A 27712-nucleotide genomic window follows, 5' to 3' on the forward strand; every position below is an offset into this window, starting at 1 on the left:
TATCCGTGCTGGGTTGAGCGCCGAGCTAGCAACTCGGACTCGTAAAAATAAGAAAGCCTGCTAAAAAAAACGCTGTCATGATGGCATCCCGATGACTCTACTTGGAGTTAAAGGCTTCTATCTTCTATCTACCTGTGATGCCACTTTCAAGGAATTATGGATCTGTATTCCCAGATCTCTTTGCTCTACAGCACTCCTCAGTGCCCTACCATTACTGTGTTGGTCTTACCAAAGTCCAACACCTCACACCTGCCTGCATTAAATTCCATCTACCATTATTCAGACCACTTTCCAGCTGGTCAAGATTAGATTAGATTAGATTATGAGAACACGCAGTCCTCTTCTATTGTCGTTCAGTAATGCATGCATTAAGAAATAATACAATATTCCTCCGGTATGATATCACAGAAACACAGGACAGACCAAGACTGAAAAACTGACAAAAACCACATAATTATAACATGTAGTTACAACAGTGCAAGCAATACCGTAACTTGATGAAGAACAGGCCATGAGCACAGTAAAAAAGTTCAAAGTCTTTCAAAAGTCCCACATCTCATGCAGACGGGAGAAGGAAGAAAACTCTCCCTGCCACACCCGACCACAGTCCGACTCTGAGTCGTCCGAAAACTTCGGGCTCTGACCAGCCCTCCGACACCGAGTACCAAGGACCATCTCTGCCGAGCTCCTTGACCCCAGACCCGGCCGCCAGCAGCAGGCAAAGACGAGGATTTTGGGGTCTTCCCTCCAGAGATTCTCAATCGCACAGTAGCAGCGGAAGCGACCCGGGCATTTCAGAAGTTACTCCAGATGTTCCTCCGTGCTTCTCACGGCTGTCTCCATTAAATCAGAATTGTGCACGGTACCCTATTTAACAAATACGATATAATTTCACCGGACAGGCTGCGCGCAAGCTCTGATAATCTTCCTCACTGTCCACTACACCCCCAAACTTGGTATCCACAAATTTGCTGATCTAGTTAATGACATTATCATCCAGATGATTGATATAGACGGCAAACAATAACGGACCCAGCACTGATCTCTGCGGCACTCCACTAGTCACAGGCCTCCAGTCAGAGTGGTAGCTATGTACTACCACCCTCTGGCTGCTCTGCTAGCAAGTCGGCTGAACAGATGGTTGAAAGGCTGTATTAACAAGGTAAAATAGAAACTTAGTGATAGTTCTTGGGAGTCCCAACAGTTGGGATTTCGGTCAGCAAACACATGGTAATCATAACCTGTCCATTGCTACTTATAAATAACCTTAAGGACTGTGATATCGACATCATATTGAGATCAATATTGACACTAAGATTGTGGCAACAGAATCCAAGTTCACTGCAGAGTATAACAATCAGAAATCTTAGACGTTGGATTGTTTCTGCATAAAGCAAGAGACAATTGAGGAGTTACTAGGGAAGAGTAATATTTTCCTGATGCTTCATAGTTGAATGGATTTGGGCTGCAACCAATCACTGAGAGGGAGTGCGTAAATAAAGCGCCCTTTTCAATCAGATCCGCAATCACAATTTAAAAGGCAGAGCTTCGCGGCAGTTTCTTGGAGATGGGTGTGACCAATCACTGAGAGGGATTCATTAGAACGGGTGAATAAAAATGACACAAGGGCAAGCGAAGTGGCCATTCTTTTGAGTGTGCCAGTGTTTAGAGTGGCTTGGGCTTATCAGGCTTAGACGAGATCAGGTTTCGGCAAGGTAAATTAACTGGTAAGTTTCTCTTTTTTTGCTCAGATTGGTTTATTCGTCATCTCTTAGGGCAGAGGAGATTCGTAAGAATGGCTCCAGGGACAGTGTTTTGTACTATGTGGGACGTCTGGGAGTCCTCCAGTCTCCTGGATAAACACATCTGCACCTGGTGGACGGAGCTACAATTCCTGAGAGAACATATTCAGGAACTGGAGCTGCAGTTCAATGACATTTGACTCATATGGGAGAATGAGGAGGTGATAGATAGGGGCTACAGAGAGATAGTCACCCCTAGGATGCAGGAAACAGGTGACTGTCAGGAGAAGGATGGGAAATGCACAGCCAGTGCAGAGGACAGCTGTGGCCATTCCCCTCAGTGATAAATATACAACTTTAGATACTGTTGAAAGAAACAACCTGCCAGAGGGGAGCCACAGTGACTGGGTCTCTAGCACAGAGTCTGGTGCTGTGGCACAGAAGAGCAGAGAGGTGAAGAGAGTTGCCCTGATGATAGGATATTCCATAGTCAGCCTACAGGGATGAGATTCAGTAGGTACGATAGAGACACCCAGATGTAATGTTGTCTCCCTGGTACCAGGGTCAGGGGCATCACTGATTGGGTCCATGGCATTCTCAAGGATGAGGGTGAGCAGCCAGAAGTCTTGGTACATATTGGCACCAATGAAATTGGTAGACAAAGTGAAGAGGTCCTGAAGAGAGACTTTAGGGAGCTAGGAAGAAAACTGAAGAATTGGACCTCCAGGACAGTAATCTGTGGATTGCTGCTTGTGCAACACACCAGTAAAGACAAGAAGAGGATGATATAGCAAGTGAATGCATGGCTGAGAACTGGGGCAGAGGGATGGGGTTCAGCTTTATGGATCCTTGGGATCTATTCTGGGGGAGGTATGACCTGTATAAAAGGGATGGGATACACCTTAACCTGAGGGAGACCAATATTCTTGCGGGCAGGTTTGCTAGAGTTCTTCAGGAGGGTTTAAACTAATTTGGCAGGGGGATAGGAACTGGAGTGATAGTGCAGAGGTGAGGTAGTTGGTTTACAAACAGAGGTAGTGTGTAGTGAGACTCTTAGCAAGGAGAGGCAGATGATAAGGCAAAATTGCAGTCAACAGGATGAGTCGAAAAGGGTGAATATGGGACTGAAAGTGTTATATTTGAGTGCGCACAGTGAAAGGAATAAGGTAGATGAACAGTTACCGATTGGCATGTATGATGTTGTAGGCATCACTGAATCACGGCTGAAAGGAACACATACCAATCCTCATAGATGGATCAGAAGTGGAGAGAGTGAGTAGCTTCAAGTTCCTGGGTGTCAAGATCTCTGAGGATCTAACCTGGTCCCAACATATTGAATTTAAAAAAAAACGCAAACAACGGGAATTCTGCAGATGCTGGAATTTCAAGCAACACACATCAAAGTTGCTGGTGAACGCAGCAGGCCAGGCAGCATCTCTAGGAAGAGGTACAGTCGACGTTTCAGGCCGAGACCCTTCGTCGGGACTAACTGAAGGAAGAGTTAGTAAGAGATTTGAAAGTGGGAGGGGAAGGAGAGATCCAAAATGATAGGAGAAGACAGGAGGGGGAGGGATGGAGCCAAGAGCTGGACAGGTGATTGGCAAAGGGGATATGAGAGGATCAAGGGACAGGAGGTCAGGGGAGAAAGACGGTGGGGGGGGGGATCCCAGAGGATGGGCAAGGGGTATATTCAGAGGTACAGAGGGAGAAAAAGGAGAGTGAGAGAAAGAATGTGTGTATAAAAATAAATAACGGATGAGGTACGAGGGGGAGGTGGGGCATTAGCGGAAGTTAGAGAAGTCGATGTTCATGCCATCAGGTTGGAGGCTACCCAGATGGAATATAAGGTGTTGTTCCTCCAACCTGAGTGTGGCTTCATCTTTACAGTATAGAGAAAGCAGGATCTCCCAGTGGCCGCTCTGTCTGCCAGAGAAAGCAGGATCTCCCAGTGGCCACACATTTTAATTCCACGTCCCATTCCCATTCTGACATGTCTATCCACGGCCTCCTCTACTGTCAAGATGAAGCCACACTCAGGAACAATACCTTATATTCCGTCTGGGTAGACTCCAACCTGATGGCATGAACATCGACTTCTCTAACTTCCGCTAATGCCCCACCTCCCCCTCGTACCCCATCCGTTATTTATTTTTATACACACATTCTTTCTCTCACTCTCCTTTTTCTCCCTCTGTCCTTCTGACTATACCCCTTGCCCATCCTCTGGGATCCCCCCCCTTGTCTTTCTCCCCTAACCTCCTGTCCCATGATCCTCTCATATCCCCTTTGCCAATCACCTGTCCAGCTCTTGGCTCCATCCCTCCCCCTCCTGTCTTCTCCTATCATTTTGGATCTCCCCCTCCCCCTCCCACTTTCAAATCTCTTACTAACTCTTCCTTCAGTTAGTCCTGACGAAGGGTCTAGGCCTGAAACGTCAACTGCACCTCTTCCTAGAGATGCTGCCTGGCCTGCTGCATTCACAGGCAACTTTGATGAGTGTTGTCCCAACATACTGATGTAGTTATAAAGAAGGCAAGACAGTGGCTATACGTTATTAGGAGTTTGAAGAGATTTGGCATGTCAACAAATATACTCAAAAACTTCTATAGTTGTACCATGCAGAGCATTCTGACAGGCTGCATCACTGTCTGGTATGGAGGGGCTACTGCACAGGACCGAAAGAAGCTGCAGAAGGTTGTAAATCTAGTCTGCTCCATCTTGAGTACTAGCCTACAAAATACCCAGGACATCTTTAGGGAGCGGTGTCTCAGAAAGGCAGCAGACATTATTAAGGACCTCCAGCACCCAGGGCATGCCTTTTTCTCACTGTTACCATCAGGCAGGAGGTACAGAAGACTGAAGGCACACACTCAGTGATTCAGGAACAGCTTCTTCCCCTCTGCCATCCGATTCTTAAATGGACATTGAATCTTTGGACACTAACTCACTTTTTTTAAATATACAGTATTTCTGTTTTTAGAAACGTAGAAACATAGAAAACCTACAGCACAATACAGGCCCTTCGGCCCACAAAGCTGTGCTGAACATGTCCTTACCTTAGAAATTACCTAGGGTTACCCATAGCCCTCTATTTTTCTGAGCTCTGTTTTTGCACGCTTTTTAAAAAATCTATTCAATATACGTAATTGATTTACTTGTTTATTTATTATTGTTGTTTTTATTTCTTTTATTATTATTATTATTTTTCTCTCTGCTAGATTATGTATTCCATTGAACTGCTGCTGCGAAGTTAACAAATTTCGTGTCAAATGCCGGTGATAATAAACCTGATTCCGATTCTGAAGTAGATTACAGCTGGGAGCGTAACATCCAAGGATACACATGATATTGAAAGGACAGGCAGGTAGGCAGAGGGGGTGGCATGGCTCTGCTGGAAAAAATGAAATCAAAACATTAGAACTTTGGGGGTGTCTCGGGGCGACTTGAGTAGCAGCAGCAGATTAAATATGCTTGTTTCAGCCTGATACAGATAAAAAGCACAACAGCTTCCAAGGTCAACACGAAGCTGTCCTAATGCATTTAAATGAACTATCCCTGCTTAAAATTGACAGGAGCAACACTGATTGTGGACAGAAGTGTCCGCGTTGGATTCCACGGAGGAAGCATGGATCAGGGATACAAGTGAGTTTAAGGAAACACGGTTTGAAACTCTCAATACCAACTATCTTGCTGGAAAACGTGCAGTCTCTGGTGAATAAAATCGATGATCTCAGAGTTAGGGTGTTAAATCAGAGGGACATTAGGACCACGAGATATGCCAACCAGATCATAATATGATCGAATTCACTCTAATATTTGAGAAGGAGAAACTAAAGTCACATGTATCAGTATTACAGTGGAGTAAAGGGAATTACAGAGGCATATGCGAGGAGCTGGCTAAAATTGATTGGAAAAGGACACTGGCAGGGATGACTGCAGAGCAGCAATGGTCCAGGATATATACATCCCAAAGAGGAAGAAGTATTCTGAAGAGAAGATGACACAACTGTGGCTACCAAGGAAGTCAAATCCAACATAAAGGCCAAAGAGGGAGCATATAATAGATCAAACATTAGAGGGAAGTTAGAGGAATGCAAGTTGGATGGAATGCACAAGTAAGCTAGCCAATAATATTAAAGAGGATACCAAAAGTTTTGTCAAATACATAAAGTATAAAAGAGAGACAAGAGTGGATATCGGACCACCTGAAAATGATGTTGAAGAGGTAGTAATGGGGGACAAGGAAACTGACAAACTGAATACGTATTTTGCACCAGTCTTCACCATTGAAGACACTAGTAGTATGGTGGAAGTTCCAGCTGTCAGGGGGCATGAGTGTGTGAAGTTACCATAACTTGAGAGAAGGTTCTTGGGAACTGAAAAGCCTGAAAGTAGGTAAGTTACCTAGACCAGATGGTGTACACCGCAGTGTTCTAAAAGAGATGGCTGAAAAGATTGTGGAGATATTAGTAATGATCTTTCAAGAATCACTAGAATTTGGAATGGTCCAGATGACGGGAAAATTGCAAATGTCATTCCACTCTTCAAAAAGGGAGACAAGAAGGCTGAAGAAAGGAAATTATAAGCCAGTTAGATCGACCTCAATGTTGGGATGACATTGGAGTCGATTGTCAAGGATGTGGTTTTGGAGTACTTGGAGGAACATGATTAAATAGGCTGTAGTCAGCATGGTTTGCTCAAGGGAAAATCTTGTCTGACAAATCTCTTGGAATTATTTGAAGAAATAGCAAACAGGAGAGATAAAGGGGTAATTGGGTGATGATGTGTACTTGGATTTTCTGGAGGCATTTGACAAAGTTCCATATGAAGCTGATTAACAAGATAATAGTCCATGGTATTACAGGAAAGATACTAGCATGGATAAAACAGTGGCTGATTGGCAGGAATAAAGGGAACATTTACTGGTTGGTTGTCGGTGACTAGTTATGTTCCACAGGGGTCTCTGTTGGGACCACTTCTTGTTACATTATGTCAATGATTTAGATGATAGAATTGATGGCTTTATTGCAAACTTTGCAGATGATATGAAGGTAGGTGGAGGGGCTGATAGTTTTGAGGAAGTAGGGAGGTACAAAAGGACTTAGACATTTTAGGAGAATGGGCAAAGTAGTGGCAGGTGGAATACTCAGGAAGTGTATAGTCATGCACTTTTGTAGAAGGAATAAATGGGTAGTCTGTTTTCTAAATGGAGAGAACATGCAAAGCCTTTACGAATATTTAATAGATAGAGTTTAATAGATTCTTGATTGGTCCTGGCATAGAGGGATACAGGCAGAAGGCAGGAGAGGGAAAATGGATCAGCCATGATGAAATGGCAGAGCAAATTCAATGATCCAAATGGCATAATTCTGCTCCGATGTCTTATGATCTTATGAAATCAGTCTAACCAATGTTGTACATCAACAAATAAACATGGTAAAAGGTTTCAACACAATTGATAAGAGGTTCTTTTTTAAATAATATTACAAAATACATATGTCAACTGTACTCCAATAAGCATTTCCAATTGGATCATCACTGTTGTACATGAACTTTGTATATTTACATGCAGAAATGTAATATTATCTTGCACTTTTCAGTGGCCTCTAAACAAGAAATAATAGGAAAGGCAATTATAAATCATGCTTTGCAAGAGCCATTGTTTTGATGTTACACTGTCACTAGACAACAACTGTTCGATGGAACCTTCTTTACCTAGCTGTAACAGTGCCTGTTCCAATACTTTTTGATGTGATCATCCACTCCTGATTTTGACTGCATTAAATTTACTCACTCACGTGTTTACTCATTACATAAATTAAACAATGATGGTTAGTAGCTCTCTTTGGGAATTTTGTTACTCCAGATTCATTATTTATCTTTTTAATTTGTCAGCTGTTAAGTTGTACACTGTTACCCAATTAATAATCACTAATTATATTATAAACTAATAATTACATAGCTTCTCCACGCAATGAGTAGTTTACATAAGTGGAACAGATATCAAGAAATAGGAGATTCCAAAAGATTTGGTAAAATTATCAGAATGCAATTATCAGCCTATATATAAAAAATTAAGGAAGATATAACAAGATGGAACATAATTCCTTTTTTTAGTCTCAGTTCAAGGATTGAATCTATTAAAACTAATATACTGCCCAGACTACTGTATCTCTTTCAGACCCTACCAATAGAGAATAATCAAAATCAGTTCAATGAATGGAACAAAATGTCATCAAGATATATATGGCAAGTAAAAGGCCTAGAGTTCATCTCAAAACTTTGCAATTAGCCAAGGAAAAGGGGGAATAGGGCCTACCTTTTCTTTGAGATTATTGTTTTGCAGCACAGTTGAGAGCTGTGATATGTTGGAGCAACCCATCATATGACGCTCAATGGAAAAACATTGAGGAGGGGATACTTCCCATCCCCATACAGGCAATTTTAGCTGATAACAACCTACAAAGGTACATACATACTATTGATAACCCATGGGTGAAATGGACTCTTAAAATATGGAAAACTATTATAAAAGAATATAAACTAGAGATATTGCAATACTTAAATGATGTGCATATGACTTGGATTTTATGCCGAATAAACTAGATGCTAGATTTAAGGACTGGACAGCTAAAGGAATAACAGTTCTTTGCAACATAATGAAAGAAGGAACTCTGTTCAGTTTTGAAATGGTTAAAGAGAAACACTTATTAGAAAAACAAGACTTTTATCAGTATTTACAGATGCAACAGTATGTGAATAGGGCGGTTAATAATGTAACCAAGGCAAGTACATGTTTGAGAGAGCTATTTAGAAAAGCATATAATTTAGATAATGGTAGTAGAATAATTTCAAGAATGTATAAGAGTTTGTCAAATCTTAAAACACATTCGACTTCATACATTAAAACAAAATGAGAGAAGGAAGGAGGGATAATTATATCTGAGGAAGAATGGACAACAATATGCAGGTATCAATGGAAGTGTATCAGTTCAGTTCACAGAAATGGAGGGAGTTCGGATGGAAAAACTTGATAAGGTATTTTATTACACCGTCTGAGAAATCCCATTATGATAGTAACCTCCCTGTTTGCTGGAAAAATTGTGGAAATCAAAATGTAAACCATTATCATAGTTTCTGGGAATGCCCCGTTATCAAAGACTATTGGAGTGGGATACATAATGCCCTACAAGACATCTTTAAATGTGAATACCCTTCGAAAGTGAAACCATATATTTTGGGTATATACCTCATATTAAGGCATCTGTTAGTCTTGCAAGACCATGGAACTGCTCCTGGAAAGTCGTCACTCTCCAGGGCGCAGGCCTGGGCAAGGTTGTATGGAAGACCGGCAGTTGCCCATGCTGCAAGTCTCCCCTCTCCACGACACCGATGTTGTCCAAGGGAAGGGCAAGGGCTGATACAGCTTGGCCCCAGTGTTGTCGCAGAGCACTGTGTTGTTAGGTGCCTTGCTCAAAGACACAACACGATGCCTCGGCTGCGGCTTGAACTCACGACTGGGTATATACTGGGTATTTACCTCAAGAAAGGTTGAAAAGAGATAAATATTTAATGAATATACTGCTGGTGGCTGGTAAAAAGACTCTTACCAGGAAATGGTTATCACAGGAGAGCCCGACTTTAAATGCATGGATGGAAATTACAATGGACATTTACAAAATGGAGAAGATAACAGCATCTGTTAATCATTAGTTGGAATGATTTGATTCATACTGGGAAAAATGGTTTAACTGCATAACACCTCATAGGCCTGATTTTATTCTCACAAATCAATGAATATGTTGTAAAAAAAGATCACTCTCTACTTGTACATAGTTTTCTTCTTTTGCTTGTTCTTTCTTTCCTCTCTTTTCTATAAGTGTATACCTCAGATAAATAGTATGTGGAGATTTGTGGCATATATAACTATATGATATATATGTACAATATCTGAAATACATCTTATGGAAATGTTTGTTTGATGATGAACTTCAATAAAAAATAAATTACTATAAAAAAGAAACAGGAGATTCATATTTCCCTAGTTTAACAACATTTATCTCTAATGGAGTATTTGAAGGTCCATTTCTAAACTGATGGGGCAGTGACATAAGTATAAGATTTTGCTGGATGAAGCTGTAAGCACTTGTGTTATCAACGGATAACAATGCAAGATCTTAACTTTAATTATTTGCTATTTTTATACAATGTAAACAATCTTAAATATTAGGAATTCAAACACAAAATGTTGAAAAGGCTCAGTAGTTCTAATAGCACCTGTAGGAAGATGAAACAGGCCTAACATTCAGGTTGGAGATGCTTTGTCAGAAACTTAAAAGCCAGGTGATGTCCAGCCAGGAAAGATCAAGCTTTACAGGCTCAATAATTGAGAACAGCCCTGATGCAGGTTCACAGCTGAAGACACTGAGATCTCCTGAATTCCTCCAGCAGTTGGTTTATTTCCCGATATTCTCCAGTGATAATTATTACAGAGTAAACAACAGGAATTCTGCAGATGCTGGAAATTCAAGCAACACACATCAAAGTTGCTGGTGAACGCAGCAGGCCAGGCAGCATCTATAGGAAGAGGCGCAGTCGACGTTTCAGGCCGAGACCCTTCGTCAGGACTAACTGAAGGAAGAGTGAGTAAGGGATTTGAAAGCTGGAGGGGGAGGGGGAGATGCAAAATGATAGGAGAAGACAGGAGGGGGAGGGATGGAGCCGAGAGCTGGACAGGTGATAGGCAGAAGGGGATACGAGAGGATCATGGGACAGGAGGTCCGGGAAGAAAGACGGGGCGGGGGGTGACCCAGAGGATGGGCAAGAGGTATATTCAGAGGGACAGAGGGAGAAAAAGGAGAGTGAGAGAAAGAATGTGTGCATAAAAAAGAGTAACAGATGGGGTACGAGGGGGAGGTGGAGCCTAGCGGAAGTTAGAGAAGTCAATGTTCATGCCATCAGGTTGGAGGTTACCTATACGGAATATAAGGTGTTGTTCCTCCAACCTGAGTGTGGCTTCATCTTTACAGTAGAGGAGGCCGTGGATAGACATGTCAGAATGGGAATGGGATGTGGAATTAAAATGTGTGGCCACTGGGAGATCCTGCTTTCTCTGGCGGACAGAGCGTAGATGGGTCCTAGCTATGCCTGCCTTTTTGTTGGGTTTGTGGAACAATCTGTGTTCCGTGCCTATTCTGGTATCTGTCCCCCACTTTTCCTTCGCTACATCGATGACTGCATTGGCGCTGCTTCCTGCACGCATGCAGAACTCGTTGACTTTATTAACTTTGCCTCCAACTTTCACCCTGCCCTCAAGTTTACCTGGTCCATTTCCGACACCTCCCTCCCCTTTCTAGATCTTTCTGTCTCTGTCTCTGGAGACAGCTTATCCACTGATGTCTACTATAAGCCTACTGACTCTCACAGCTATCTGAACTATTCCTCTTCTCACCCTGTCTCTTGCAAAAACGCCATCCCCTTCTCGCAATTCCTCCGTCTCCGCCGCATCTGCTCTCAGGATGAGGCTTTTCATTCTAGGACGAGGGAGATGTCTTCATTTTTTAAAGAAAGGGGCTTCCCTTCCTCCACTATCAACTCTGCTCTTAAACGCATCTCCCCCATTTCACGTACATCTGCTCTCACTCCATCCTCCCACCACCCCACTAGGAATAGGGTTCCCCTGGTTCTCACCTACCACCCCACCAGCCTCCGGGTCCAACATATTATTCTCCGTAACTTCCGCCACCTCCAACGGGATCCCACCACTAAGCATATCTTTCCCTCCCTCCCTCTCTCTGCATTCCGCAGGGATTGCTCCCTACACAACTCCCTTGTCCATTCGTCCCCCCCATCCCTCCCCACTGATCTCCCTCCTGGCACTTATCCGTGTAAGCGGAACAAGTGCTACACATGCCCTTACACTTCCTCCCTTACCACCATTCAGGGCCCCAAACAGTCCTTCCAGGTGAGGCATCACTTCACCTGTGAGTCGACTGGGGTGATATACTGCGTCCGGTGCTCCCGATGTGGCCTTTTATATATTGGTGAGACCCGACGCAGACTGGGAGACCGCTTTGCTGAACATCTACGCTCTGTCCGCCAGAGAAAGCAGGATCTCCCAGTGGCCACACATTTTAATTTCACATCCCATTCCCATTCTGACATGTCTATCCACGGCCTCCTCTACTGTAAAGATGAAGCCACACTCAGGTTGGAGGAACAACACCTTATATTCCGTATGGGTAGTCTCCAACCTGATGGCATGAACATTGACTTCTCTAAATTCCGCTAGGCCCCACCTCCCCCTCGTACCCCATCTGTTACTCTTTTTTATGCACACATTCTTTCTCTCACTCTCCTTTTTCTCCCTCTGTCCCTCTGAATATACCTCTTGCCCATCCTCTGGGTCACCCCCCCCCCATCTTTCTTCCCGGACCTCCTGTCCCATGATCCTCTCGTATCCCCTTCTGCCTATCACCTGTCCAGCTCTCGGCTCTATCCCTCCCCCTCCTGTCTTCTCCTATCATTTTGCATCTCCCCCTCCCCCTCCAGCTTTCAAATCCCTTACTCACTCTTCCTTCAGTTAGTCCTGACGAAGGGTCTCGGCCTGAAACGTCGACTGCGCCTCTTCCTATTATTACAGAGTAATTGCATTTGCCTTAAAAATAATAAATTTACAAAATGTGGAGTCTCCTTTCTTTATAAAGAAATTAAAGACTTTATTTATTTTTATAAGACCGCAAGATAAGTGAGCAGAATTAGGCCATTCAGCCTGTCATGTCCAATCTGCCATTTGTCAATCAGGGCTATTTTTTTTTCTCAATCCCATTCTCTTGCTTTCTCTTCGTGACCCTTAATCCCTTTACTAATCAAGAACCATTAATGTCTGCCTTAAATCTACTGAATGACTTGGCCTCCAAAGCCCTCTACACTAACAAATTTCACAGATTCACCACCATCTGGCCAAAGAAATTCCTCCTCATCTGCATTCTAAAGAGGCATGCCTATACTCTGAGGCTGTTCCCTCAGATCCTATTTCTCCTAATGGAAACATTCCTTCCATGTGCACTCTACATAGGCCTTTTAGTATTCAATAGTATTCAATGAGATCCCCATGCTATTCTTCTAAAGTCCATCCAGTACAGGCCCAAGGCCATCATGCTCTCCTCAGACATTAAACATTTTCATTCTTGGGATCATTCTTGTGAACTTCCTCTGGAGCCTCTCCAGGACCAACACATCCTTTCTTATATATGGCACACAGTTGCTTACAATATTCCAAACACGGATTACTGTGAACAATCTGACTAACACTTTATAAAGCCTCCGCAGTACATTCTTGTTTTTATAATCCAGTCCTCTCAAAATGAATGTAACGGTGTTCTTGCCTTTCTTTTTATAAGCTCATCCTGCGAATTAGCCTTAATTTGTTTTATTTATTTATTTATTTGGTAAAGCAGCACAGATTAGGCCTTTTCAGTCCTTTGAGCCAAGTTGCCCCAGTGACCTCTGATAAACTCAATTAACCCAAACCTAATCACGGGACAATGAACAAGGACCTATTAACTACCAGTATGTCTTTCAACTGTGGAATGAAACCGGGGCAGCCGGGGAAAACCCATGCATTCCATGGGGAGGACATTCCTGACAGAATGGTACCGGAATTGAACTCCAAGCTCTGAAATGGCCCGAGCTGTAATAGCACGCTCTAACCACTACGTTACCGTGGCACCCATGTTTAATCCCTAAATAGGATTCCGAAGCCTCCTTGCACCTTTGATTTTTGAATTATCTCCCCACTTAGAAAATTGTGTACATCATTATTCCTCCTACTGAAGTGCCTAACCTCATACCTCTGCATGCTGTATTCCACCTGCCACTTTCTTGCCCACTCAACTATCCTTTCCAAGTCCCCCTGCAGACTACCTCCTCAAGACCATCCTTCTCAACATCATCTGCAAATTTGACTGCAATGCCATCAACTCCTTCATCGTCTCTCTGCACCCGTGACTGCGTGGGTAGGCATAGCTTAAATGTCATCTATAAATTTCTTGATCATATAACCATTTCTGGCAGAATCTCAGATGGAGACGAGAGGGCATACAGAAGCAAGATATACCAGCTAGTTGAGTGGTGTCGTGGTGTCTGAAAGTCCAAAGAACTGATTGTAGACTTCAGGAAGGGTGAGACAAGAGAACACACACCAATCCTCATCAAGGAGTCAGCATTGGAGAGAGAAGCATCTTCAAGTTCCTGGATGTCAAGATCTCTGAGGATCTAACCTGGTCCCAACATATCAATGCAGCTATAAAGTAGGCAAGACAGCAGCTGTATTTCACTAGGAGTCTGAGGAGATTTGGTTTATCACCTAAAACACTCAAAAACTTCTACAGATGTACTGTGGAGAGCATTCTGATAGGCTGCATCACCATCTGGTATGGGGTGGGGCTAATACACAGGATCGAAGGAACTACAGAAAGTTACAAGATTAGTCAGCTCCATCCTGGGTTACTAGCCTCCGTAGTACCCAAGACATCTTCAAGGAGCGTTGCCTCAGAAAGGGAGCATCCATTATTAAGGACCCCCATCACCCAGGAACCTTGTTACCTTCAGGAAGGAGGTACAGAAGCCTGAAGTCAGCTACTTAGTGATTCAGGAACAGCTTCTTCCCCTCTACCATCTGATTCCTAAATAGGCATTGAACCCAGGCCTTACTTCTTTATTATTCCTGTTTTTGCACTTATATTTTTAAATTTAACTATTCTATATACATGTATATACTCACTGTAATTCATTTATTTATTTTTTCCATATCTATCATGTATTGCATTGTACTGTTGCTGCTAAGTTAACAAATTCCACAACATATACCAGTGATATTAAATCTGATTCCTTTTCAGATCATTAATGCATATAGTGAAAGATTGTCAATCCTACATAGAGCCTTGAGCCACTTGCCTCTGGCAGCAATCCTGAAAAGGACCCTTTTATCCCTACTCTCTGCCTTCTGCCTGCAACTAATCTTCTATCCATACTAGTACCTTGTCTATAACACTGTTTAGCAGCCTCATGTGTGGCACCTTGTCAAATGCCTTCTGAAAATCAATGTAAATAACGTCCACTTACTCTCCTTTGTCAAACCTCCTCAAAGAATTCTAACAGTTTTGTCAAGCAACATACTGACTTCATTGTATTTAATCATGTACTTCCAAGTAGTTTGAGATTTCATCCTTAATAATGGCCTCTAACATCTTACCAACTACTGAAAATAGGCTAACTGACTGACAATTTCCTCTCTTTTGTCTCTCTCCCTTCTTAAACAGGAGTCCTATGTTAGTGTTTTTCTTTTCTTCTTGGATGCTCCCTGACTCCAGTGGTTCTTGAATGAGCACTACTAATGCTGCCACAATCTCTTAATATCCCTCTGATACTTTATATGCAAGTTCCAGTTTTCATTTTGCTTCTTCACAATAACTGAAAGACAATTTATATTTTACATCTTTTATTTACTGATCTGCTGATAGCATCTATATGAAGGTCATTCAGTGTGAGAGGTTGTTTTCTTTCTTATCAACCACTCCTCCACCCCACATCACCCAAAATCCAACATGAAGGACTCTGAAGTTTAGCAGACACTGGGAGATTGAAAATCTCTCCCGATTCACCTGTTTAAAACATGGTCACATCTAGATAAATGCATTTATTTCAATGCCTCAAACAATGTCTGATCAACTCTATTGTTTGCATTTGATGTCATTAAAAACAGTGTGATGCAGAGCTCTTTGATATAATCACTCAGGACCTGTCCCCTTCTCATTGCTTCCATCAGCAAGGAAGCACAGAAGCCTGAAGGCACACCTTCAATGTTTCAGGAATTTCCCCTCCACCATCAGATTTCTGGACAGTGTGGCTTAAAGGGCCAGAAGGGGCCCATGCCTATCTCAATCAATATGTATCTTATTGTAATTATTTATTGTTGAAACGTTACAAAATTTTGCTCATCTCTCCAAGTTTATTACCTGCAAACTTGACATGAAATTTATTCTCGGGTTTCAATATCTGAACGTAGAGGGGGCACTTTGGTGCAAAGTCTTTGACAGCCCATGCCCTCAGAATGGTTTGGTGATCCTGGTTAAAATAATACAAAGAAGAACAAATCTTATTCAGTTTTGTGAAGAAGACAGAGATAATACTAATGAAGACAATTATTGAGTGTGGTAACAGTAAAGAGCACAAATAAAACTCTAATTCATTGTACAAATGAGTTATGCCTACATGTATGCCTTAGATACATTCAATTACTAACCTAATATCCATATCATTGCCAAAGAAGTTGATTTATTTAACATTAATATCTTTTGTTTGGACTCTTACTCATTATTGGATAATTTGAAACAAAATTTTATCTAAGATGTTCATTCACAAATGGGAAATAATTAGTGAAAGGAAGAAATGTATGTCTCAAATAGAAATCTTTAATAAAATTCTATTTGATTTCCTTAGAAAGGCTATCATCAGGATTAGATAAATTAGTGGTCGAGACAAACAGTCATCTTTTTCTTTGACAGCCTCTTTGGATGGAGGATTTCTTGCTTCCACTTCGTTATGTGTGTTATGAGGTGGATAATGAAGCCAATAATCTCAATGGAGTGGGGGACGGGGTGAATTAAATAGTCAAAGTTACAGAAATGAGAAGGAAAGTGTCAATACCATCAGGCAGATATCCAACAAGACCCTAACAACAAGGTGTATGCATGTGCATGTTGTGAGAGAGGGAGCAAGAGGATGATAGAGAATAAACTGAAGAGAGGGATATAGATGGGTAGGGAGAGACTGTTGTAAAATCAATTGGATGGAATCCTGGAACATAAAAATTGGAAATAATATTACACAGCATGAATACATAAATTAGAAACATGTATTAAATATGAACAAAGTTTTTTTAATATAGGCACTCTCAAATTTTGAGAAATGGGCATCCTGCAAAGATCACAACAAGAGCACAATGTGCAATGCTGAAGGAGCTGAAAAAGAACACAAGGGTAACCACAAGAGACCTGCAGAAATCTCTAGAACTTGCTAAAGTCTCTGCTCATGTGTCCACTATAAGAAAAACACTGAACAAGAAAGGTGTTCATGGAAGGACATCACAGGGGAAACTACTGCTCTCCAAAAAAAATTGCTGCACATCTGAAGTTTGCAAAAGACAACCTGGATGTTCTACAAAACTCTGAGACAAAATGTTCTGTGGACAGATGAGCCAAAAGTTGATCTTTTCGGCAGAAATGCACATTGCTATGTTTGTAGGAAAAAAGGCATTGCACACCAACACCAAAACTACATCCCAACTGTTAAGCATAGTTTGAGCTGCATTGCTGCCTCAGGGCCCGGACAGCGTGCAATCGTTGAGGGAACAATGAATTCAAAATTGTTTCAAGACATTTTTCAGGAGATTGTCAGGGTAGCAGTCTGCCACCTGAAGCTTAATAGAAGTTGGATAATACAACAAGACAATGATCCAAAAGACAAGAGTAAATCAACAACAGAATGGTTTAACAAGAAGAAAATTGGTGTTTTGGAATGGTCGAATCAAAAATCCTGACCTTAATCCTATAGAAATGTGGTGGAAGAACTTGAAGCAAGCAGTTCATGCAAGGAAGCACCCCGCTGCCCCGCCGCACTCCCAACATCCCAGAGTTAAAGGACTTTTGTAATGAGGAATGGCCTAAAATTCCTCCAAGCTGATGTGCTGGACTGATCAACAATTACGAGAAAGGTTTGGTTGAAGATATCTCTGTTCAAGGGGTCACACCAGTTACTAAACTTTATTCAACAAATACATGTGATATTGGATCATTTTTCTCGACAAATAAATGAATGAGTATGTTTTTTTTGTGTTACTTATTTAATTGGGTTTTGTTTACTAGTTTTAGGACTTAGGTGAAGATCTGATCGCATTTTAGGTCATATTTATGCAGAAATAGAGAAAATTCTACATGGTTCACAAACCTCCTAGCACCACTGTACGTAGTTTTTTTGTTATGTAATTTTTCTTACCAAGATTTCTCTTATAATTACTGAAATACACCAAGTGTTTCTCTCACACACAGCATTCAGAATGCTGAGCAGTTTACCACCTTCTTCAAATAGAAGCCATGTATAACTTGGAGGCCATTTTCATCTGTATGGATGTAACCCCATCACCCACCTCAGGTAAAACATGCAACACTACCCCCAAATTAGTCCTTATTGGCCAGTTTTTACTCTTTGCTTTTTTTTAACTCTCTTTATTTCTCATCTATATTTCTCAGCAGAAGAACATTCTTTTGCTTATTAACTGAAATTATTGAAATAACAAGGAAAAAAAGTAAAACCCAAATTTCTCAAATATGTTTGGGTAGAACTGCCATGAAAACAATACTGAATATTCATATTGGTCTAATTTGTGTCAACTAATGGCTGAGGTTAACTCTATCCTCTTTTCCAAAAGTGGAAAGATCACATTGGGTTACTTTGAAAGTTGGTAAATGTAAGAGACACGCTTCCCTGAAAGGGAGGCACAGAATATCAAAACCTAAATTTTCACAAGCTGATCGTGACTATTTCCAACGGGATGATAGGTCATTTCCATCTGTTTTCTCTGTCAATAAATGATGCAAGATAGAGGCTGATAATCAGTTACAAGTCAGAGAGGAGTTCTCAGACTTTACATATGAACTTTGACAAATAATTTAGGAAATAATTTGGACTTTCTACCACAATTGTTGAAATGTTCATATATAACTCAGTTTTTATTTGACAGGAAAATGGAGGTATCCTGATTATCAGATTATATTGCAGGAAAAAAATACTTTTCCCGGTCTGGGTTCTGTTGTACTGTATCCTGAATTACAATAGGTAGGGAATTTATCTGAGGCTGGCAGTAATGAAGAAAAGGCCTTTTGGCTGAAAAAGACTACACCAACTGAAAATTTATATATTGTAGTTAATTTACACCATTCTAAACATCATCTTTTTTTGCCTTTTGGAAACTATGTAGTAGATATTTCTCTGAAAGTAACACAACTTACAGCAGCTGTTCTGTCAACTTCATATCGACTGCTAAGGATAAAGCAAGCTTCAGCATCATCCATTCTGAATCACATTGTAAAGGAAGGCAGGATTTATGGATAAAAAGAAAGGCAAATATTTGAGAAATATTAATACATTCATGATAGATTTGCAAATACATTCACCAAGTAGTGTGGTCTTCCACTGATTCTATTATGGTTATTATTCTATTATGGATTTATCGAGTACGTCCACAAGAAAATGAATCCTGGAGTTATATATATGACAAATATATATTTCGATAACAAATTTACTTTGAACGTTGAATAGTACAGAGATAATACACCCATGGATGTCAAGTGAAAAAAATCATCTATCTGTCCAATGTTATTTTCAATTTCAACTTCAATCAGTATATATAAACAAAATAATGAAAATTTAGAAGTGATTAGTATATACAATCATATACAAGGGGATTTCAGTCAGTGTTATAAAGCTTGCCAGCAAAATTTATATGGGTTTCGGCTTTCAATTCAATGTGGAAATCACTCCTTTCATTATACTATTTCCTGGATGACTCAACATATTATTTAAAAGGAAGTTCCCATTCTGTTTTCAATTTATATATATGATACAGCAATTAATGTCAATCATAATTATCTTCTAGTATAGAAAAACCATATTTCCCACTTATGAAGAGATACTGATTGCAAATGAGCTTCTAACAGAAATATTGCACTTACAATCAGGAAAATAACAGGGGTAAGAATATAGTTCAAGATCAAGTTCAATTTTAATTATCATTCAACCATACATAAATACACATGAATACAGACAAACAAAAGAGCATTACTCCAGCGCCAAGATGCAACACACAGTAGCAATAGTCACACACAGCACAAGGTACATATAGCACATATAAGATAGCAAGCACATATAACATAGCAGTAAAATACAGTTACACCATAAAAATATAGTCCCAAGTCCTTGAGTCCACAAATGTTGCCAAAGTGTGCAGTCAAACACGATATGGATTGTCTTCTGCCAAGTGAACACAGGGGCCAGCACCAACTCTAGCATGGATGCCTCTGACACCACTGGTTCTTCTGGGCAGCTGTAAACAGGTGACACTGTGACTTGAGGCCTAGCCGCTGCTATGACCAAGGCCACGCAGCTCCTCTGCCAACCGCTAATAAAGCAGTCAATCACACTTGCAGCATTCCACATTAACAATGTCCAACAGGGTCTTACGACCACAAGAAATGCAACTAAGAAGATCACTAGCTGTTCGACTGCACACTACCTTTATGTACCAACACTTCTCTGATGCAGGCAACACCTTCAGCTCCTCCAGCTTCTCTGCTAATGAGAAACTCACTGATGGGGTAGACTTGCAATTTTAAAAAAATGCTTAAACATAACACCCTGATTAAGATTTTTACTGTGCTGTAAGTATTTCATTTTAGCAGTTCTGTAAGAGCAGTCTGTTCTGCTTTCAGCCTATTTGGGTTTGAGCTGAGTTAATGGGTTTTGTTGTTCAACTTAGGAAGGTGGTGTCAGCCAACCAGGATGGTGGAATTAGGAGAAGGTTCTAGAGAACACTGGGCGGAGAGGTTTTGTGAGGGACACTGTTGTGGGTCAAGGTCTTTTTCGGAGAGAACTGGGAGAAGACAGGAAGGAGGATGGCTGAGGATGTCACCTCTGTTGCATAAGGTGCTTTCTGCAGATCCTATTTGTTTGAGATGTATTTCGTGCAACATTTGGAAGATGGTGCATGCTTTCATGCAGACTAACGCTCCAGCAGGTGAGTTACAAACAACTCCAAGATGAACTCCAACTTATGTGCACATTTGACTGCTTAATTATAATGGGCCCTTTTAGATTTTTTCTTTCTGTTCTTTAATTCCTTGGTTCAGTTAACATTCATAAACATACATTCTTTAATTGTACGCCGTGTACGGTCTGTTATTTCTTGCCGACAGGTAATTGCAGCGGACAGTAAATCACAGGGCATTCACACAAGACGGGGTTTGGGTGAGAGAGACATCCTAGCCTCACGTTTTGGCAGAACCAAAGTCAAATACACCCTAGATGTAAGGCGCCTGAGAAAGGCGGGTTTCTCATCGTGGAATCCAATGGCTGTCAGTGAAGGACTAAGGAGCCACATTTCCAGAGATGCCCAGTCAAAAGGGGTGTCACAAAAAGACAATAACACCTTTTGTTGGTCCCATAGTAGCCATTGAGGTTGAGTGTGCTGCCATTTTACCAGGATTAACCAATGAATGACGTTTCCATGTAGCATTCATAGATCCCCGCTGGTGGTTTACAGGTCAACACAGTGTAGCAATATTACTTAGTTGCACATTAACAGAGTTTCCCTTCTGCCTTGTCTATACAATGGAAATGTTCACTCTATTTTCTCTTCCCCCGTGCCTGTATGCTTTATTATTTCAAATTCAGCATTTTTAATGGTATCTTTCTCGCTTATCCATCATCAAATATAAGTTAAAGGAGCTGGATATCTTCTGAGCTGTTTTAGAGATTGTTCCAAAAGTAGACATGGAAGACAAAAGTATTACAAAATTTCAGAGTTCATTTTTATTGTATCTACAATTATTAATATTGTGCACAAAATGAAATCGACCTTGATCAAGAAAAGGAGTAGAGACAACCTAGGAAATTATAGACCAGTGAGTTTTATTTCAGTGATAGGCAAATTGTTGGAGAAGATCCTGAGAGACAGGATTTATGAGCATTTGGAGAGGCATAATCTGATTAGAGATGGCTTTGTCAAGGGCAGGTTATGGTTTACAAGCCTGGTTGAATTCTTTGAGGATGTAACAAAACATATTGATGAGGATAGAGCAGTAGATGGTGTGTATATGGATTTCAGCAAGGCATTTGATAAGGTTCCCCATACCAAACTCATTCAAAAAGTAAGGAGGCATGGGATCCAAGGAGACCCTGCTTTGTGGTTCCAGAATTGGCTTGCCCACAGAAGGTAAAGGGTGGTTGTAGATGGTTGGTACTCTGCATGGAGGACAGTGACCAGTGGTGTTCCGCAGGGATCTGTTCTGGGACCCTTCCTCTTTGTGATTTTTATAAATGACCTGGATGAGGAAGCAGAAGGGTTGGTTAGTAAGTGTGCTGGTGACACAAAAGTTAGGGTGTTGTGGATAGTCTGGAGGGTTGTCAGAGGTTACTGTGGGACATCAATAGGATGCAGAACTGGGCTGAGAAGTGGCAGATGGACTTCAACCTAGATAAGTTGGAAGTAGTTCATTTTGGTAGGTCAAATTTGAAAACAAAATATCATATTATATTAAGACCTTGGCAGTGTGGAGGATCAGTAAGATCTTGAAGTCCGTGTCCATAGGACACTCAAAGTTGTTGCGCCGGTTGATAGTGTTGTTAAGCAGGTGTATGGTGTATTGGCCTTCATCAACTGTGGGATTGAATTCAAGAGCCGTGAGCATGAGGCAATGTTAAAGCTATACAAGACCTTAGTTAGGCCCACTGGTTCAGTTCTGGTCAGCTTACTACAAGAAGGCTGTGGATACTATAGAAAGAGTGCAGAGGAGATTTACAAGGATGCTGCCTGGATTGGAGAGCATGTCTTATGAGAATAAGTTGAATGAACTTGGCCTTTCCTCTATGGAATGACGGAGGATGAGAGGTGACCTGATAGAGGTGTATAAGATTATGAGGGGCATTGATCATGTGGATAGCCAGAGGCTTTTTCCCAGGTCTGAAATGGCTAACACGAGGGGGCATAGTTTTAAGGTTCCTGGAAGTAGGTACAAGGGAGATGTCAAAGGCAAGTTTTTCACACAGAGGGTGGTGAGTGCCTGGAATTCACTGCTAGCGACAGTGGTAGAGGTGGGTACAATAGGGTCTTTTAAGCAACTCTTAGATAGGTACATGGTGCTTAGAAAAACAGAGGGCTCTGCGGTAGGGAAATTCTAGGCAGTTTCTAGAGTAGGTTACAAGGTCGGCACAACATTGTGGGCTGAAGGGCCTGTAATGTGCTGTAGATGTCGATGTTCTATGTTGACTTGGGTTTTATGTTGAAGAGACTGCTGGCCAGCCACAAATAAAGCTTCAAGAAAACCAACTATTTCTGTCATTCAGAAGAATTCAACAACATTCTAAAAATAACAAAAAATAATTAAATTATTTAATGCATTAAGAATTAACTCAAAATTTTAAGAATATATCAAAAAATATCAGAAACATTCAAATGAAATTAAATACTTAAAGATCTAAAAAGAACACCACTACAGTCCCCACACAGCTGTTCATCTCCAAGTTTGATATGATTCCCTCGCAGATGTGCTGGGAAACTGCCACAACTTCATGCTGCACTACCAGACTAACGTATGAGCAGTCAGCAGTAAGTTCAGCACTTGTCTCTACTGGAATCTTGGAAATGCTGACTCTTTGGGACAGAACACCCAACATTTCTTTGAAAATCTTGACATTGGAGTATGTATTTGTCACTCGTTAGGAAGCTTTTGAAATTCTCCTCACGTATTGCACATAAAGTAACAGTTTTCTCACTGGTTTCTTTTGCCTTTTTGGTTAATATCTGTGCTACTTGATTATGATATTGGAAACCATTTCCATTCACTCTATGAAAATACATTGTGAACATTATCATGAACACCTCTGATCCTCAATTGCCTCTGTTGTAAGAGGAGACGCAATTTTCAACAGTCTTTTCATGCATATGTAACCACTCTCCACAGAAACTGCAAAGTTTTAACTTCATACCTGGATTTAGACACAATGATCAGCTTGATGCCTTAGCAATAACACTTTCTTTCAGAATGTTAGTGGGGTGTAAATGGAAGTGCTTTAAATTGGATTTTTTTTTGTATTGAGGAAAAGAAATTGAAGAGGAAATCGGAAAATAACCAATAAAAAAGAGAAAAGGTGCATCAGGAATGTTTCTTTCGGTGGAATCAACAAACAGATACTTGATTGAATAAAGTGTTAGAATAGAGTACTTTATGAGTACTGAATCCATACTAAATCGAGAATTTATCATGAACTACACCTTGCTAATTTGTTTATTAAATACTATTAGATCATCTAATATACACATAACAACAGGATAATTTTGAATTTCACATACTTCTTTCAAGATGTAGGATGCTGCCTCTCTGAAGTTCCTGGACTTGACAGCAGTCATTGAAATGGATGATTTGATCCAATACCAAGACAATGTACGATTATTGAAATTCACCCAGATATGTTGGCCTTTTCTAGCCCAGCAATAAACATTACGTAGTTGTAGGAGACAAATTCTTATGAATTAGGTAATCAGTATTTCCCAGAATCAAGCTATCATATCTTGTGGCTACCTATTAAGATATTGGCTTGCATATGAGCATTTGTTAACTGTGGTTGTCAATTTCAGAACTTGAGGTTGCATTTCTTGGGAAGATGCTCTGGGTTCTATTTTTGATATGCAAATTGTGTTGCAAATCCCCATCAGCGCATTTGGTAAAAATATAATGTTCTCAGGGATAGCAACTCCAAAACTTTCCTGAAATCTGTTCATCATCAATTGCTGTTTAAACATATGCTGGTGTTTGAAGTTGAATAGTGAATGGGAAAGTTTCATTGGGAATTGCATTTTCTTAACTTCGATCCTCTATTTGGTCAGGGAAATTGTCTTGGCAGACAATTGTGTGCTGTTCTTAAAGTTTTCAGGCAAGTGCAGGTTTGTCTAGACAGAATACAAAACACATTCCTGTAAAGTAATTGCTTTACAAAGCTTCTCCAGGCATCAAGTAAAAAAAAATCATGATTGTCTTCTGCAACACAGAAGAGCAATTTGTTTTATTCCAGTCATGCCCTGTGGATTCGGAATGTATGTCATTAATTTACCAAACCGCCATGCTCACTTTCTGCGCAGACATTATTTGGAAATGCGTTGAAGCAACATCAGTGTATGGGAAAGATTCAGATCCTTGTTTAGATATGGCAAGGCAGTCACTGTCAGATGGAAATCAGATACAAAAGGATATCGACTCCACAATCCTGCGGCCCTCACATACCCCTTCCTCCCCAAGCTGCAGTCTTCAAAAAGATAAAACATACTAAATCCAAAGGCAAGTTCAAGTAGCACTGTGGATCAGGATCAAAGCCAAAAACAAAGACCACCAAGTCAGTGTAGTTTAACAAATGGATGGGGATGATAGAGCTCGATTAATGTATTGGATTTTCGTGGCAGGTGACAGAAATTGTTGCAGCTCAGATGTAGGTAACAAAGGCACAGAACAAGAGCTTTCAGTTCAATCACTGATAAAACAGCAGGTAATCCAATACCATCTGTTTAGTGCCAAGATGATTTTCTACCCAATGGATTTCTAGACCCAGGTAGTCCCAAATCTTTGTCACATCCACCAAAACATGTCCAAATTTAGGTTTTGACAGACAACACCACACCCTTTGTTAACACCACCGTTACCACAGTCTGATTTCATCTTATTGGTCCAAAATTAGATGAATAAAATAACTCCATTCAAATACTGAGAAGTATTATAGGGGAAAGAATTTTGAGGGCTAATAATTAGTAAATAGTGATGTAGATTGTGCTAATGTGGTAACAGGGAACCCCAAACATGGAATGCAGTGACAACACCCAGGTTTCAGATACTTCACTAATGTGCACCAATTGTTGTAATAGAAAATGGATTTGTTGTTCCATCTGTGAATAATCATTCTATTTTGTAATTAGGATCCAGTGTGCTCCTCAGCGAAGTCTTTCTGTAGCCACCATTCTGTAGGTTTTCTGGTAAGCTCGTCAATTGGGAAGGTAAAGGTTATGCCAAACACATGCTCAAGTACTGTATATCAGCTTTGGATGATCTCCTGGTGCACACCAATTCTTAATAAATTGCCTGTTATTTGAACAACAACCGTGTGGTCTTTCAGTTTACTCCTACAATTGGCATAATCGTCAGAATACTCCACTGGATCGCAACTGACGATGAGGCTCTCGGGTGGGTGGGCGTGATTGAGATACCACCCTGTTAGGTCATGGGATAACCTCATAACCGACAGTGACCATAAATTGTGGTAAAAAGAGATCTTGGAGCATGAGGAGTTTGGTGTTGGGGAATGTGAGATTGGGATGTCTAGGTAACAGGCAGCTGGAATTCAGGTGGTTACAGGTTGCAACTGATTTGAGGAATCAATTAACTGGCCAAATTTATTTGATAAATAGCTTCAGGTAGCAAGAATTGCAGGCACTAAGGTATGCAGACACTATAAGGCATGGCCATGGCAGAAAACAAAGAAGCTGGAAGAAGTTGGTGAAGAAGTGTGGGCATCTCTCCTGCAGATCCTAAGTTGGTACCAAATGATAATGAAGGGTTATAATCTGGATGGAACAATTCCTGAGCAAGTTACTTGGTGGAAGGGACAAGAGAAGAGCAAATATGAAAAGGCTGTAATAATAGTAACAACATTATTGTTCACTCACCGCAAGGTAGTGATTGCCAAACAAGCTTGGTTGTTGTCTTGGCTGTCATCAGGAAGGACGCACATGAGCCTCAGGACTCAAACTACCAGGTTCAGTAACAGTTACTACCATCAGGCTCTTACAACAAAAGGGGATAACTTCATTCAACTTCACTTGCCTCATCACTGGAATGTTTCCACAACCTTTGAATTCACTTCCAAGGACTCTCCACCTCATGTTCTCAATGGTTGTTGCTCAATTATTTATTATTATTAGTTCTTTCTTTTTGTTTTTGCACTGTTTTATGTCTTTTGCACAGTGGTTGAATGCCCAAGTTGGTACAGTCTTTCGTTGATTCTGTTATAGTTAATATTGTATTAAGGATTTATTGAGTAAGCTGTCAAGAAATTGAATCTCAGGTCGTATATGGTGAAATATATGTACTTTGATAATAAATTTACTTTGAACTTCGGTGTGTTGACCCTGTTAGTAGACAGATACAGAAAGTACCTTGTCAGTACTCCACGAATACAACGGGCTGCTGTGGATAAACGAGGGAACATAATGACAGGAGGAAAATACCCAGGCCTACAGGTCAACACAAAAGTGGCAGAACTTAAAGTGCTAACAGAGCTCCTGAATTTAGGTAAGGGACATAGGTGAGTGTCTTTATAGACAGTACATACAGTTTTGGAGTTGTACACGATTGCAAGGCAACTTGATCAAGAAGCTGTATGTAACCTCATCAGGAGGACATATACAACATGAAGAAATAGAGAAAGAGTTAGCCAAAGCTGCTTTTCTCACTGTTACCATCAGTGAGAAAAGCAATTCAGGAACAGCTTCTTCCCCTCTGCCATCCAATTCCTAAATAGACATTGAAGCTTTGGACACTACCTCACTTTTTTTAATACACAGTATTTCTGTTTATGCACATTTTAAAAAATCTACTCAATATACAAAATCTATCTATCTATCTATCTATCTATCTATCTATCTATCTATTTATTTATTTATTTATTTATTTAATTGATATTATCATCATTTTTTCTCTCTCTGCTAGATTACGTACTTCATTGAACTGCTGCTGCTAAGTTAACAAATTTCACATCACATGCCAGTAATAATAAACCTGATTCTGATTCTAAACTGACCTGGGAAGCAGAAGTCATAAAGATTAAGGTGTGTGGAAGGGTAGACACCCCTGAAGAAACGGAAAATGCATTTGCTGATCAGGTAATTATGGAGGAATCGGGAGGTAGTGATGGTCAGGGAGGTGAAGAAGAAGGTTTAAGGTGAAACAAAAGAGTTTGTAATCAAAGAAAAAGTAGATTTGCGAACAAGCAGGAGTGGTGCAAAGGATGATGGAATGTGGAAAGAAAATGAATATTTGGTAGCCTAGAGTGGTTCAGATATACATTGTGAAAAAAAACCTACCATGGTTTAA

The 27712-nt window shown here is 40.7% G+C and overlaps 1 protein-coding gene across 2 annotated transcripts in view; it reads right to left on the minus strand.

Annotated features, from left to right (window-relative positions):
* kcnt2a (potassium channel, subfamily T, member 2a) overlaps positions 1-27712 on the minus strand; it is a 1051023-nt gene that overhangs the window by 519162 nt on the left and 504149 nt on the right. For both annotated transcript variants that reach the window (XM_063063856.1, XM_063063854.1), the window contains 2 exons: positions 18812-18875; positions 15761-15869 (listed from right to left, as the gene is read on the minus strand). In XM_063063856.1, the coding sequence (XP_062919926.1) occupies positions 15761-15869; positions 18812-18875 (173 nt within the window). The remainder of the gene's footprint in view (positions 1-15760; positions 15870-18811; positions 18876-27712) is intronic.

Source organism: Mobula hypostoma, chromosome 12 (assembly GCF_963921235.1).
Source record: "Mobula hypostoma chromosome 12, sMobHyp1.1, whole genome shotgun sequence".
Classification (NCBI taxonomy): domain Eukaryota; kingdom Metazoa; phylum Chordata; class Chondrichthyes; order Myliobatiformes; family Myliobatidae; genus Mobula; species Mobula hypostoma.